Raw genomic sequence first — 15,185 nt, 5'->3', positions numbered from 1 at the left:
GCTATCTAAAGGTGTGTTCACAATCTGAAAATACCACTCTAAAACGTAAGCCAAATTTGAGGAAAAATAAACTAAACAATGACCTTTCCCCTTAAAATAAAAGCATTTCATTACAGGATAGCAGGCTACCTTAGTTTGGGGGGAGGGGGATTAGCAGAAAAATATGGGGACATGCAGGCAGATCATCTATGGTGGGGGAGATGTCTTCATTTAAGTCAAAGATCATTTATTTTACAGACAAAAATATACATAGCTTTATTTTTAAAGTTTGTTCCAACATTTCATGGGACATGCAATACATTCACCTCCACAAACATTGTCCGTTTATGGATGGTATTTCACTCTGAACATGGAAGGCATTATCTATACACACTTTAAAATCAGTATACTTGGAAGAAGACATTTCTTTCCCTTAGTGCAGTTTCTCCTCAGCAGCAGAAGACAAAGGTAGATATATAAAGAGGTGTTTAACAATCAAGTCATCATGGTGATGAACAACAGGATTCTACAGTGGAAAAGTGATCATAGTTGAGTGAGTGGCTGATATTTGATGCGGAACATGGTTAGTAAAAGTATCTGAAATGTCATCTCACCCCGATTCACATTATCCAAGATATCCTTCTTCATATTAAGAATCCTTTCATTTTGCAAATGCACCTTAACGTGCCAGAAGCTTTCTCCAACTTTATTGCTTCCAGGTCTGTGGGTTTATAACACCAATCTACTCTAATGAGAATAGCCCATGTAAGGATATTGGGGCATTCTGGCTGGGGAGGAGAAAGAGATTGGGATATCCTATAGAACTAGGGAATTGAGAAATTAATAAAAACTGACCAGTTGTCTGGGAATACAGGGTTTGTATGATCCGGCTCACATAATGCTGCAATAAATTCTCATTTCCGAACAGAGGTTTCCACCAGCCTAACTCCAATTAACACCATAAAGATTAATGAGGTGTCAATTACGAATTATGTAAGATTTCTTGCCACAAGATAATAATGCTGCTAACACCAGCAAGTCAAATTACAGTACCAAATTGTGATGCTTAGAAACAGCTGTCTGGCCAACAGCAAAATTAAAGACAAATTTTTGTTCTCTATCATATCAGAATGCCAATCTTCATTAACAACACATCCAAATAGCAGTTTTAAGCACGAGTCTTCTTTTTCTGAATTTAGATCATTTTGACACTCTTAAAATCAAGGTCTTATGTACATTGGTGTTGGCTTGGCAAGCAGAAATCACAAATGGAAAAGGGGAAGAACATTTCTGCATTCAGGAGACAAAATGTTAATTTTTCTTTCTGTGCCTCAGTTCTAAAGAGGTTTCCTTAAAGCAAATCCTGTAATTTCAAAGAAAATTGCTGTGAGTTTCTGGAATCCTAACCTTATTCATCCATTTGTAACATAAATGATCCTGAATTAATGCCATCGTAACAACAGGAAAAAGACATTCTGGTTTGTCACTCTTATTTTATGGAATTTTAATTCAATTAGCTGTGCCTACATTTGCCTCCTAGCCAGTCTCTATTCAAATAATTTTACTCACAGTTCGCACACTATTAAGGGTGCCCATAATTATGCATTTTCCACTTAACCTTACAGCAAGAACATTAACAACAACAAAAGCTAGGCATAATGCATGGGCACAAAATGCAAGCTTTTTAAAACGTTTTAGATATGCTATTTTTCTTCTTGCCTTCAAAGTATAGCCAATCCTATATTAGATTATTCTCTTTCCAGAAACATCTTGATTATAATAAAAGAAATTAATATTTCTTTTACTTTACTAATCTCACAGAAAAGTCCTCAGAAGTCTTCCAAATTCAGGCATTATCAACATCACTAATGCAATCATCAGCCAAGTGTTACCAAAGGTTTCAGAAAAACCAGATCCAACACTACCCTTATAATATAGTCTTAACCAGGAGGCCCAGACCACAACTAATATTATAAATAGTTTGTTTTTAATCTAGACCTCATAGTCACTTCAGGTTTGCATTCTATTTAGATGCTATCCCAAGCATCAATAGCAAGCTGTCTAAAACAGGCTTGTAAAATATTTTTATTTGCTCTTCTGCCCTTTTCATTTTAGAATTTCCATCCAAGCCATCTTCTCCCTACTCAATCCCATTTGCACAGAAGTGCTGTTGGTCTTACAGTACATCATTCCATAACACTCACTTGGCTACATTCTCATTCTGAAAATTATACAGTGTATGAAACATGCCTGCATGTCAATAAATCACAGTAGTTCAGTAGCACAGCAATGTGTTCCAGAGACCTTTCCTTGCTGACTACTTTCCTTCCCTGTCCTTCTAGATGTAAGTTCTTTTTAAAATACAACATACTCCCTACTTCCCTGGGAAGAATTATGAGATGCTCAAAAGCTTCTAGAGTTCTCTCACCTCCATTTCAAGCATAGGCCAGTTGCCCAAAATGTAGGAACTATGCTATTATCCTCCAATTCCACAGTGAAGGTTACTGCTGGGAATTTGAACTTGTTGGGAATATAAATAATAACTAAATCAAACCTAAAAATAAAATAAAATGCGAACAAGGCATTCCAACCTTAATTTCAAACTGTTTGTGGGTGGGTGTATATCCGAAGGAACAATCAATATTCCTGGTAGAATGTGCATTTTATCACGAACAAAAGGTGACAAACGGTCTAACCATGTAGATTTGGAATGCCAAGAATATGAAAAGTCAGCATTTATGCATGTCTGAAATGAAGCTGATCTGTATGTTGTCTCACAAAGATGAGTATTGTCCTTCCAGGAAGACTACAGTTGCCAATTTTATGTTCGATACAGAGTTCAAATGTCTTTTTTAAAAAAAAAAACACGTCCAATGAAAGAGAAGACAAATACATTAGAGTTCCAAAAGATTATCTGAATGGAGCAATGGATGCAAGAGAAAGTTATTCTTTCAACCACATCTGCCTTTAGGAGTTAATGGCTTTCCATCGATCACTATCAATGCTATTGATGCTGCCCACATGGTACGGCATGGAAGCAACATCGTCCAGGTATGCCGTGGTGTCAATCTGAGTGCTGGAGTAGAAGCCAGAATCTAGCCCTTCTTTTTTGGTTACCCCATAAGCATGGGGAAGATGCACATCGACATCCTCAGGTTCATCCACCTGGCATTTGTAGGAGAAGAGGATCTTTGGTTCAGACCTAAAATAATGAGAAAGACAAGGAGTAGCTCCTCTACTTCTTTATTTGAATTAGGTTAAGTTTTGATGTGCTATACCCCTAGCGCTGGGAAAAGAAGCTCTGGTATTATCTAACTTTAACAGGCATAAAAATACTTATATCTAACTCATCAAGTAATAAAAACAGACTAATGCTTTGCTTGCTCTAAAAATCACGTTACGTATATTGTAATTAAAATTAAAACCACCCAGAGTAAACTGTCCAGAGTTAAATATGAGATGGGCAGCTATATAAATTGGAATTAATTAATTAATTAATTAATTAATTAATTAAAATACCCCCCTCAAGCAACAACATGGTGAAAATGTTGTTTCAGAATGCTCCTTTTTTATACTCTTAGTTAATTACCACAATGCTCAGCTTTAAAAAAAAAATGATATATGCCTATGGCATTATTTCCCTGTGCTATCTGCTACAAGGAACAGCTGTGTGAAGCAGAAAAAAGGTTGTCCTTCTGCCCTTTGAATAGAGAGATTACCAGCTGATGTGGTTTGTCCATTAAATTCAGGAACCCTCTTCCTTTTCACTAAGCAATCCTACAAATACATTTCCAGTAAATCAAAAGCTAACTATAAAAAATATGCAAGTCCTGGACAAATCTGCCTGGACATAAAACAGACAGAATAATTGATCAGCAATTTAAGAGCAATTTAAATTATTTCAAGTATTTCTCAATTCCCTTATGTGGCCACCAGATGGCAGTCTAAATTCAATAGATATTCTTTTAGAACACTGGCAAAAAGAATTCCTGGTATTTACTAACCCTGGGAGTTAGAATTGCTTTATTCTGTTCACCAGTTTAGCTAAACCGCACTTTAATTTTTTTTTTTTAATGGCCTTATTGTCTCCATTTCACAGAGCAACATAATGTATATGTGTTGCTGGGTGGGAAATTTTGGGAATTGAAATCCAAGACTTAGAAACATTGACATAAAGGAAAACTTGAATTTAGAGCACTTAGAAACTAGTTGCATTTCTCACCATTTCATCTTATATCTTCTTTTTAAATTTTAATTAATATATTAATTACATATTAATAATAATAATAATAATAATAATAATAATAATAATAATAATAATAATAATAATAATAATAATAATTTTATTTCTATACCGCCCTTCTCCCGAAGGACTCAGGGCGGTGTACAGCCTATTTAAAACACAGACAAAACAACAATATAAAATTTAAAATAATTAAATAAATTGGCTCAGATTTAAAACCCCAAAAAATTTAAATACCCCAATTTAAAACTATTGTGTTGATAGTCCGGCCTGGCGGATTAACAGGGTCTTCAATGCGCAGCGAAACACCCGGAGGTCGGAGATCTTACGAATTTCCGGGGGCAGTTCGTTCCACAGGGCTGGGGCTCCCACAGAGAAGGCCCTCCCCCTGGGTGTCGCCAGCCGACATAACTTGGCTGATGGCACCCTGAGGAGACCCTCTCTGTGGGAACGGACTGGTCGGTGGGAGGCTATTGGTGGCAGAAGACGGTCTCGGAGGTAAATTAAATTATATAACACAATAACAGAGTTGGGAAAGGATCTTGGAGGTCTTCTAGTCCAACCCCCTGCTCAGTCAGGAAACCCTGTTCAATTTCAGACAAATGGTTGTCCAATCTCTACTTAAAACTTCCAGTGTAACAGTGGTGAAATCCAAATTTTTTTACTACTGGTTCTGTGGGCATGGCTTGGTGGGCTTGGTGTGGCTTGGTGGGTGTGGCAGGGGAAGGATACTGCAAAATCCCCATTCCTTCCCCACTCCTGGGGGAAGGATATTGCAAAATCTCCATTTTCTGGGGCCAGCCAGAGGTGGTATTTGCCGGTTCTCCGAATTGCTTAAAATTTCCACTACCGGTTCTCCAGAACCTGTTAGAACCTGCTGGATTTCACCCCTGCAGTGTAACCCAACTAAAATATTCTAACTTTTTAGATAAAGAATAGGTTCAAATGATTCACTTCAGGTTACTCTGCTTTTTAAAAAATTTTTTTGTTAAAGTTACTTAAAAATGATGGTTACACAATTTTAAATGTTGAGATTATCTTATTGATTTATACAGGTGATCCTCAATTTATAACCATTAATTTAGCAACAGTTCGAAATTACAACAGCACTGAAAAAAGTGACTTATAACAGGGCCTCACACTTATGGCCACTGCAGCATCCCCTTGGTCATATGATTAAAATTTAAGTGATTGGCCACCTGGCATGCGTTTATGGTTGCAGCATCTTGGTATGTGATCGCCATTTTGTGACCTCCCCACCTGGCTTCCAGCAAGCAAAGTCAATGGAGAAGCCAGGTGACCGCATGTTTCGCTTAACAACTGCACCAGGTGACTGTATGATTCACTTAACAACTGCAGTGATTTGCTTAACAACCCTGTCAGAAAAGGTTGTAAAATCAGATGTGACTCACACAACTATGTTTCCATTAAGCAGTGGAAATTCTAGTCCCAACTATGGTGGAAAATAGAGGATTTCCTATATGCTTTTTTAAAATGCTGTTCTCATTACTGTTATTGGAAGTTTCAGTTCCATTACTGTATAATGAGGAAGTTATTTGTCTGCTGTAGTCTAAACTTCCCTGGCCACATGAAAAAACAAGATTAAGGGACTAATAATAAAATAAATGGAAAAAGCTTACCCGAAGAAACTTTTCAGAAATGCCACATAGATGAGTGGAGCAAAAAAGCTGAAGTAGAGGAAGGTGGTGGCATCCACACAGCTGTGAACAGATAAAATACAAAAACATTTAGCATCTGCTTCTGCACTGCTAACATGCATGGCATGGGCTCAGTTTTCAGGAAAGACTTGTATTCCTTGACAAGAGAGAAGCCAAGAAAGAAGGCTTAGTAAATATATGCTTTCAGAGGGGACGGTTCCCAGGCCCGGCTTCTTCCTTCAAAGGCCCCCAGGCAGTCAAGGTCAGAGTGTCTAGGATACTTTCAGAGTTTCACCACAAAAAGGTCTTTTATCACACAATGTTTGCACAGCCTAGGGGACAAAGGGGCCACAAACATCATTCAATGACTGCACTAAACCTATCCTCAATAATGCCTAGGGCCATCAGGTCTCTCTCTCTCTCTCTCTCTCTTTTTTTTTTTTGTTACATCATAGCACAGCGATTGCCAAATCAAAATATCCTCAAAACAAATCACAATATTATTCTCCAGCTGTAAGGTTATCTACACCCAACTGCTAGGGAATAAATGAATGCTGCTCTTGTACCACAAAATGAGCACAAGCACATCCAGTTTCTCTTAAAGCAAAGGAGTGTGTGTATCTCTAGGGCTACTGAAAGTAGCTTTGTCGTCTAAGCTTTTTTTAATTTATCCAATTTCTAGGCTGCCCATTCCAAAAATAACTTCAGGGGGGCTTTACAAAATTTCCAATAGAAAAAAACGGCTACTGCTTAAAAGCATTGTAAGCCGCCCTGAGTCTCCAGAGAAGGGCGGCATATAAATCGAACTAATAAATAAATAAATATATATATATAAACTCACAATTACCTGAAACGAACCAAAAAAAAACCTATCTTCTCTATGGCACCCAATCTACTGCCACCCCAATGCAAGGCTGAGGAAAAAGCTGTATTTTTAGGGCTTTTTCGGAAACATGGGTTGAGCAGAGCAAAGCTCTGGAGAGATTCTGTCTCAGGGTGCAAGTGCTGTAACTGAGGGGAGCAGCTTCCTGGGTGCCAGTAAATGCCATTTGTTAAAAACTATTTATTTTTCCACAGTTCACTTTTTTCATTGCTTTTAACAGTGTTTGTTGTAAGATGGGTGACTATATAAATGTTTTAAACAATCAAACACAGTCATGGCAAGAAAGTCTGGAGTTCCTTTTGCTTTTTCCTTTACTAGTTTATATTCCATGAGAAGTTTAGTTTGTGAATTCATGCTCACAACCTTACTTGTGTAGGAGACTAAAACGAAGTCTGAATCCTGTCCCTTCCCACTCCATTTAGCACCTACTTTAAATTTGTCACTTTCGTTAAATCCATCACTAGTACAGGATATTGACAGCAAGGTGTTTACGGTAGGCATAAACTGAATGTGGTAATCCGGATTTTCCATACGACTGAGCCAAGCAGACAGTGGCTCTTAATGGTGCCTCTCAGCGCTTTGCACATGTTCTGCTAACTTGTTTCTGTTACTTTAACAGAAGTTAGCAGTTGCTAATTTCACTTCCAGTTGGAGTAAGTTTTATTAAGTGGTATATAATTTTCAGAAGGAGAATGAAGTTAAGTGGTGTAACCTACACAAAGGTCTGCTAAGTAGGCTTCTTATAAGAAGTGCTCCTTAGGGTACTTGATAATGCAGTTCCCAAATCCACGAGGAAGAATAGTAAATCATTCTTTTATAAGAAAAATAGCTCTTTTACAGGGGAAAAAAGGGGTCTTCTGTGGGAGTTTCTGTTTTTGCTCTTCTTTTTCCTCTTCAGTGGACCAGACCTTCCTCTGTGACCTAACCTGGTCTCCCCCTTGTTATTTGCACTGGCCAAATGTTTGGCCAAACACACACAACGTTGAGATCAAATTGACTGTCTGTGCCGCCCAGCTCCAATGTCACTCAGTTTCAACTAGGGAAGGAGGAGCTCCTGGCCTAAGAAACCCACAAGAAGATTCTCACATGCTCCCAGGACGAAAATGAAAAATTAATGTATTTGCCATGGCAACTATAAGTACAAGAAAGTAGCATGCCACCAGATGAATTACTCCAGGCTCCAAAGAATATTCTCCCTGCATGTGAAATAAAGGGGAAGATCTTTGACTCACTGTTTGGTTCAGCCTACTTAAACAAAGCAGTGCTCAAAGCAACAGGGACCAAATGTCTTGATTTCCTCCCACTGACCTTTACAAAGATAAGAGAAGGACAGAAACAAAAGAGATTTAAGAATCAGCCTACAGTGATTACTCTCTAATGTGGAATAGAATTCACTTCCCATCAAAAGGAGGAAAGGGCCCGGGGCAGAAATGATGGCTTCCATATGTAATAGCAGAAAAAAGACTCCATGGGGCCACCCCTGAGGGCACGACCGGGATGGGAAAAGAGCTGTCCCTCAGTAACTTCAGAGTCTGTACTGAAAAAGCTAATCTTTGATGAAAAAATTGGCTGGAAACCGTTTGTCCCCACCAAAAAGTCATTTGATGGTTCTATGGCTCTATCAGACTTCAGAATACCTACCATAAGCCTTCAATGATACCCGCACAGAGCAGAGCACTGCCGATACCTTGCACTAAATTGAGCACAGCAAGAATTCCTGCATAGATATAGAAACTCTTCCTTGCTGGAAAAACACAAGAGACAGAAACAACAATTTACTGAATGAATTAAAAAAAAAAAAAAAGGAATACAGGAAACCCAGCACTGAAAGCACTTGAGCACAAAATGCCAATTTCACAGCACTTTCCATTTATGATTGGACCATCTAATTATATGCAATTTTAACATAATTTGAATTTGCTCATTCTCCTACTGCTTCTTCCTATTATGGTCTCAAAGGCCATCCTGAACGGCACTCATCCATTTCATTTCTTCCACTGCACTTGAAGGTTAACCTCATTATAAAGTTAAGAAAGACCACAATGATATATTTCATGCTACGTGTAACCACAGTTTAAAACTGTAAAATTGAAGGCAGGAAAGGGGGAGTCATTTGAAAACACCCGTGGCATGGCTGCTTCTCTCACCAAGAACATATTTTACCTGGTATGAAATAAAGAACATCCAAATTAGGTGCTCTATTGCAGATTTCATGTGCTACAAGATTTGCTTTTCCCAAGAAGGGTCTTGGGTCCCGTCCCCCGTCCATCCTGTTCCCCCCCCAACCCCCGGGTAAAATAACAGGTGCAAAAATCTTATCTCAAGTGCAGAAGGCCCTGAGGCCAGTAAGCTGATGACTGCACTTAGTACCAACTTCTATAACTCTCCCCAATTTGGAGCATGCTTTTGTTATCAGTTACCTCAAGGAAGAATAGATACAGTGCTACTATAGCTAAACCTGTAAACTTCCCTGGGCCTTTAAAGAAGAAAATGCCTGGGTTTGACATGCAAGACAGCAGCATCAGCCGCCGCCTGCCTTTGGGAACTATGGAAATCCTAACACTGCAGAACTGAACAAAATAGACTAGCTTGAAGAGAGAAAAGTTAACTTACATGGCAGAGAAATACGATCCTTCAAGGGAGTTTTGGGAAGCATCACCACAAAGGAATAAACCTATCATGAAGAGAAACAGCAGATGGATGGGTATAGAGGCTGTTAATGGCAGACAGAGAGTATCCAAGATCCTGCCTTATTTTATTTGGGACTATATTGTTGTATTTACAAGATATTGATAAGATTTTTAAAAGGCAACTCTAATTATCCAGGAAAAATGCCAATGTTTTGGTGCTCAAAAAAGTCTACTTCCCTACTTACCAGAAAGAAGAAACTAGAGCTGGCAAGCCAGAAATGCCTTCCTCCGTGGCTATAAATATTAAAATCTTCTGCTGAGAGTTGAGCATCGGGATAACGGATTTCCAGAGTTCCCTGAAGATTGATAGGGAGTAATGAGAAAGGACATTCTGTAAATGTTTACAAAAATGCTCCTATTTTCATTCTGGTGAAATGAAATTTGATCACTGAAAAGCTAGCGCTTTCCATCACACCGTCCATCACACTGTCTCTCAGCCTATTTTGCAATATGGAAGCTTCAAAATATTTGCTGTACCTGGAACAATGTTAGCCTTTGGATTTAATTCCCAGGATAGAGATAGAGACAAATGAGATTCCATTAATGTACTTTAGATTGCTCCCATGTTACTTGGTGAAATTAAAAAAAGAGCCGTAATAGTTATGGTAGAAGAAAATGGCACCTACAATAATTTAAGTAACATTATATATTTAAAATAACCCTAACCTTGACCAGGATTTGACAGGAAGTCACTGATTTCCTGATTTTACAACTCCTGTATTTGCTTCTTCTATACCAAACAGAAATCTCATAGTTTGGCTGCAAAAGAATCTTTATGGCAAAGAAAATGACATCCTACAAAACAGTCTATTTATTCACTTGTATCTTTGTTTCCAGATTTATATCCTACCACAATTGTACTACACACTCTATAATTCACAATAATAAACAAAGCACAATAATAGCTTATAAATACATTAAAACATCCCAACATAATATATGGAATCCAAACCCCAAAGTCCTCCCAAAAAGCTCTATTTTTAATTTTTTCCAGAAGCTGATAGCCAGACCTCTATTGGGAGATAATTTCAGAAAGTCAACCACATCATGGAAAAACACTTCGATAGTTTGCCCAACCCCTGCCCCCAGCACCTGAAAATGAGGAACAACTAGCTGCTTCTCTTGGCATGATCAAAAGTGTTAGACTAACTCAGGGGACAGATGCAGTCTTGCAGAAAATTTAGCACCAAAAACTATGCAAGTTAAAACCAGCAGAAAGAACTGGTTGTCCGCTATCAATGAGAAGGGTAGGATGACACTTAGAGCCATGATGGTCCTAACTCGCTCTTTTTTTCTGGCTTCTTTCTCCTGACCTTTGCACAAATTAATGAAGTCTTGGCAGCATGCACAATGGCTTAGATATCAAATGCTTATTGTATGTTTATACAATTGCTACCTCTGGCTTGAGAATCACTGGCTTCTACCTCAATCCTCTCAACATCTTAAAGTTTGCATGTTAGATGCCTTATTCTTACCAGCATTAGACAAGGCAATATAGTAATGAAAGCTTAGTTAGTGCTTCCTGCAAAGCCAGCCAGTGTGATTTGTACACCATGATATATGCCAGTGGTTTAGTCAATAAACTATTAAGCAAACCATGGCTTAGTGCAATTTATCAACTTGGGATTCTTGAACTCAAAATAACATTCAAGATGATTATTTCCTTCCCAGCTTGTCACAAAATATATCTTAAGTGGTTTCCAGTTTTATTTTACTTTATACCATCTCCTAGAATTTTGCAGCAAAGACTTGCCTTTCCTTGAGAGCATAACCTAGACAGGCAGGTGTTTCTCCCTTAATGATGCTTACCTGTGTCACCGAGTAGGCCAACGACAGAACAGTGGTGATAGCCAGGACACGCTTGACACTGGATTTGCTCTCCAGGTGACCTAATTGAACAAAGATCATACTTGGAATCAATCCCTGAACAGCTTAGAGTACCTGCCTTTCACATCAATCTACTCAGAGCTTTTTAAACTTCTAAATCCAAGAATGCAGAATTCATTTTAACTATTTACAGGTCACAGAACTGCAAACCTGTAGGTTTACTCAGTGTAATCCTGCTGGGTCACAAAATGAGAATATCCACCCATTCTGGCTTGGCACTATATGGAAACCAGGCCATTATAGCTTATTAAAACACTCCATGGTTGAAAAACCCATAATGAATCAATCCCAATAATCTTCATAAATTTTTGTTATATGGACTATTTTATGCACTGCCGTGGTAAGGGAAAGGATCACATAAGAAGGGAATGGGATACTGGCCCTTTTAAAAGCCTATGTTTCGACAGGTGGCCAATATATTTTACAAATAAATAAATAAATAGTGCAAGATTGCCCATTACTGAAGATCAGAGGACCGTCAGACCAATCCAACAATATTGGTCTTGCATATATCAAGCTTCTTCCTTACATTGCCTAATGCAGAGATAAGCAGCATAAAGTTAAGGTATGAGCATTACACATCAACACGCTTGAAAACTTAAAATTGTTATATCAACACACTTTGAAAGAGTGTCAGGTTTTTCTCCTTCAACTCATCCTTCATCCAGCTGCACTAAGCTAGAAAACATTGATTTGTGCGTGCAAAGAATGTGCAATGTACCCTGTCTCTCTCTAACACCAAATAAGTATTTCCTCAAGTTATTCTCAGGATGAAAAGGTAAGGATCAAAGCAGAGTAATTCAAATGTCTTGGGAGAGCAGCCCATGGGACAAGCAGTCTATTTGTATTCCACCTGCCTGCAGAATCACAGGGAGCCGCAAGGGAGGGACAGGATTAGCTCCCTCTATCTACAGGTAACATTACACGATGATGGTAGCTTCTAGTACAAATTAGACTTGCATACAGATTTTGTCAAACCCTATATGCATCATAAGTCTAACTATCACGCCTTACTCTGAAATAGTCTTCCCCAATCTGGTAATTTATGATGTGCTGAACTACAATGCCCATCACCCCCAATATATACATTTTCAAGCTAGAAATGATAAACTTTTTGGCCCAGCTCATTGGAGGGCATGAAATTAGCATCTGAAATACTTAGGTGTGCATAAGACTTTTCAAGTGTGAACTGTTTAGGATTTAAAATGTTCTGCTTCTTCTGTTTCAAAATGCCTCATTTCAGGGGAAATTCTGTTGTTTTCAGAATAAAATGGACTGTTTCCCCCTTTGGCAAGTGTTTCAAGCTCAAAACAAGTTCTCACTCTGTTTCAAGTGTAAAATGCATTTTGAACCTGAAATGATTTGAATTTGAAACATTATGCACATCTTTAGAAATAATACATTGTAGAACCAGTATTTTAATCACAAGTCTTAGATAATTTGAAAGCCCAGTACCAGGATTTGGAGCTTCTTCAGCCTTATTTAAAAATGATTTCATTCATTGTTATTCCAGCTGTGACCCAACATATGAGCTGCATAGTAACCCTCCTTACCGATTGGATATTGTCATCCTGGAGTGGATTCCTATGCTTGTTATTATTGTTTTAAGACTGGATGCAGGCTCAAATTTTGGTGAAAAGAAGACTCTTAAAGCTAATTTTAAAAAGGTTTGCAATATATATGGAGACACTGCTGCAAGTGGGGTGGGGGGTGCAAGATGTTTTTCCTTTTAAGGAAATTTAAGACTACATATGCCTTATTCTCAGTCAGAGTAGGGCACTGTTTCAAATTTCAGAGCAGGTACTTGGAGGCCTGGTTCAAACCATGAATTCACTAAATGTTGGCCCTTTTGCTCTTTCTTAGTCTAACATACACCCAGAGTATTGTTGTGAATAGGAGGGGCAATGGTACAGAAATGAAAAATAAATAAAATTTGTGATTTTATAAAAGTATGTACTAAGCAGATATATACTAGAACAGAATCAATAACTTAACAAACTGTTTTATTCAATAAAAGAATAGCAATAGCCTTTAGACATATATACTGTCCCATAGTGCTTTCCAGAATTATCTAAATGATTTACAACATAAGTATATTGCCCCCAACAATTTGGGTCCTCATTTTACTGACCTCAGAAGGATGGAAGTCTGAGTCAACCTTGAGCCAGTCAAAATCGAACCCCTGGCAGTGGGCAGAGTTAGCCTGTAATACTGCATTCTAAACATTGTGCCACCATGGCTCATTATGTGAGTGTCATCTACTACTTATTTACTTCTTCTTTGAATGCAGGGAATATTTATATTGAAATACTACTTCTTGTATAAATTAATTACTGCTTAATTTTGCATTTTACTACTACCTAATATTTTAATTTATAGAAAAGGAAAAAATACTAAGAAAGACTTTTTACCAAATGCAAGGCCCAAAATCACCATGCTCAGCTCGATGGCCAGAAGGAAGAATCTTGTAATTTCCCACAGGATCTAGAGATAACAACACAGATCAGAGAGCCAAGTTCAGCAAGCCAAAGGGAGAGTAAATGTGCAGCATTAGTAATTTGAACATTAAAAATCACTAATTCTCCAATTTAAATAAATACATTATACACATTTCTGCTTATTTGAATAATCACTATGATATACAAGAACTATTGGTAGGATCCGGCTATAATATATCAACACTAATTTCTTTTTTGCACATATATATCAACTATAAGTGCTTCTTATCAAATTATTCAGGCAGCAATAAACTCCTAATTATTGCTCAGGAAATTTTGTTCCCTTGGCCACAACAATTTGAGAACATAAAAGTAATTCTTATTGCCTTTTTTCTCTAGCTTCAATTACTCAAGAGGATGAACTTCAGCTTTGCACTTCATGTTTTGACACTTCCTTTCAAGTGTTTCTCTTAGCCATAAGTTGCATTAACAACTCATTCTAAATTAGTTATTATTTGCCCTCTTTGGGTGGATCCCTCCTACCCACAATGTACCTTGATTATATTTTGACTACCTCTGAATCTCTCCAATAATATCAGGATAGTAATCTCACTGAAGTTTCCAACTTTTTCTTTGAGAGGTATATGCCAGATACTTGAGCACATCTGTATTATCGTATCTGATTATAAGTTAATATTAAATTCAATACTGAAAGTGAGGAAGGGATCAAATCTAGATCTACCTCTTTAAAATTAAAGCTGATCTCACCTTGTCAGTGACCGTAGCAGCAGTAGAAGCACTGACTGTCATGGAGACAACAGCCCGAGCAATCCCAACCACAGCAACCACAAACACCTGGAAGAAAATAGCTAGGAATTAAGGAAGTGTGTTGTAGAGAGCTAACACATAGAGACTACCTTTCTAAAAATAAGAACTTAAGACAGCAGAGAAAATAACAAATGGGATGTCCTGCTACAAGTGGGAAAGCTATAGACAAATAAGCATCAAGTTACCTACACTAGATTTTTTTTTTTCCATTAAGGACAACAGAAATGCCTCATGGCTGAGTTTTTTAAGACACTTCATTATCTTATTCTCTTCTTTGATTTTAAACTTAATAACATTTCAAAGCACAGTGATGCTTCTTTATATTCTAATACTATAAATACTGTAGATATCAACAGTCACTCCCACAAGGTATCAAGAAACTTCTGAGCTTGGATATACTCCACAAGTCATCTACTAAAAGAAAAAAATTCAAAAGGATTTAGAAATAGGAAAAATAAACAGTAAATGATTCCCAAGCAATTGGGCTGCTTTCAAACCTAACCTGACCTTTGCTACATCCCACCAGTGTCTCATTATTTTATTATTATTTATCATATGGCACATTCACATGACATTTCG

General features: G+C 37.7%; 1 protein-coding gene across 2 annotated transcripts in view; it reads right to left on the bottom strand.

Annotated features, from left to right (window-relative positions):
* Nucleotides 1-225: 225 nt before the first annotated feature.
* The window catches only part of TPRA1 (transmembrane protein adipocyte associated 1), a 30,341-nt gene continuing 15,381 nt past the window's right edge, over nt 226-15,185 (bottom strand). For both annotated transcript variants that reach the window (XM_034431528.3, XM_087883729.1), the window contains exons 4-11: nt 14,547-14,633; nt 13,752-13,824; nt 11,263-11,342; nt 9,639-9,749; nt 9,377-9,437; nt 8,405-8,507; nt 5,863-5,943; nt 226-3,181 (exon numbers count right to left, since the gene is read on the bottom strand). In XM_034431528.3, the coding sequence (XP_034287419.1) occupies nt 2,947-3,181; nt 5,863-5,943; nt 8,405-8,507; nt 9,377-9,437; nt 9,639-9,749; nt 11,263-11,342; nt 13,752-13,824; nt 14,547-14,633 (831 nt within the window). In that variant the 3' untranslated portion in view covers nt 226-2,946. The remainder of the gene's footprint in view (nt 3,182-5,862; nt 5,944-8,404; nt 8,508-9,376; nt 9,438-9,638; nt 9,750-11,262; nt 11,343-13,751; nt 13,825-14,546; nt 14,634-15,185) is intronic.

The sequence above is a fragment of the Pantherophis guttatus genome, chromosome 2, assembly GCF_059756535.1.
Source record: "Pantherophis guttatus breed Tessera chromosome 2, ASM5975653v1, whole genome shotgun sequence".
Taxonomy (NCBI): domain Eukaryota; kingdom Metazoa; phylum Chordata; class Lepidosauria; order Squamata; family Colubridae; genus Pantherophis; species Pantherophis guttatus.
This window is presented reverse-complemented; position numbering and strand designations above follow the sequence as displayed.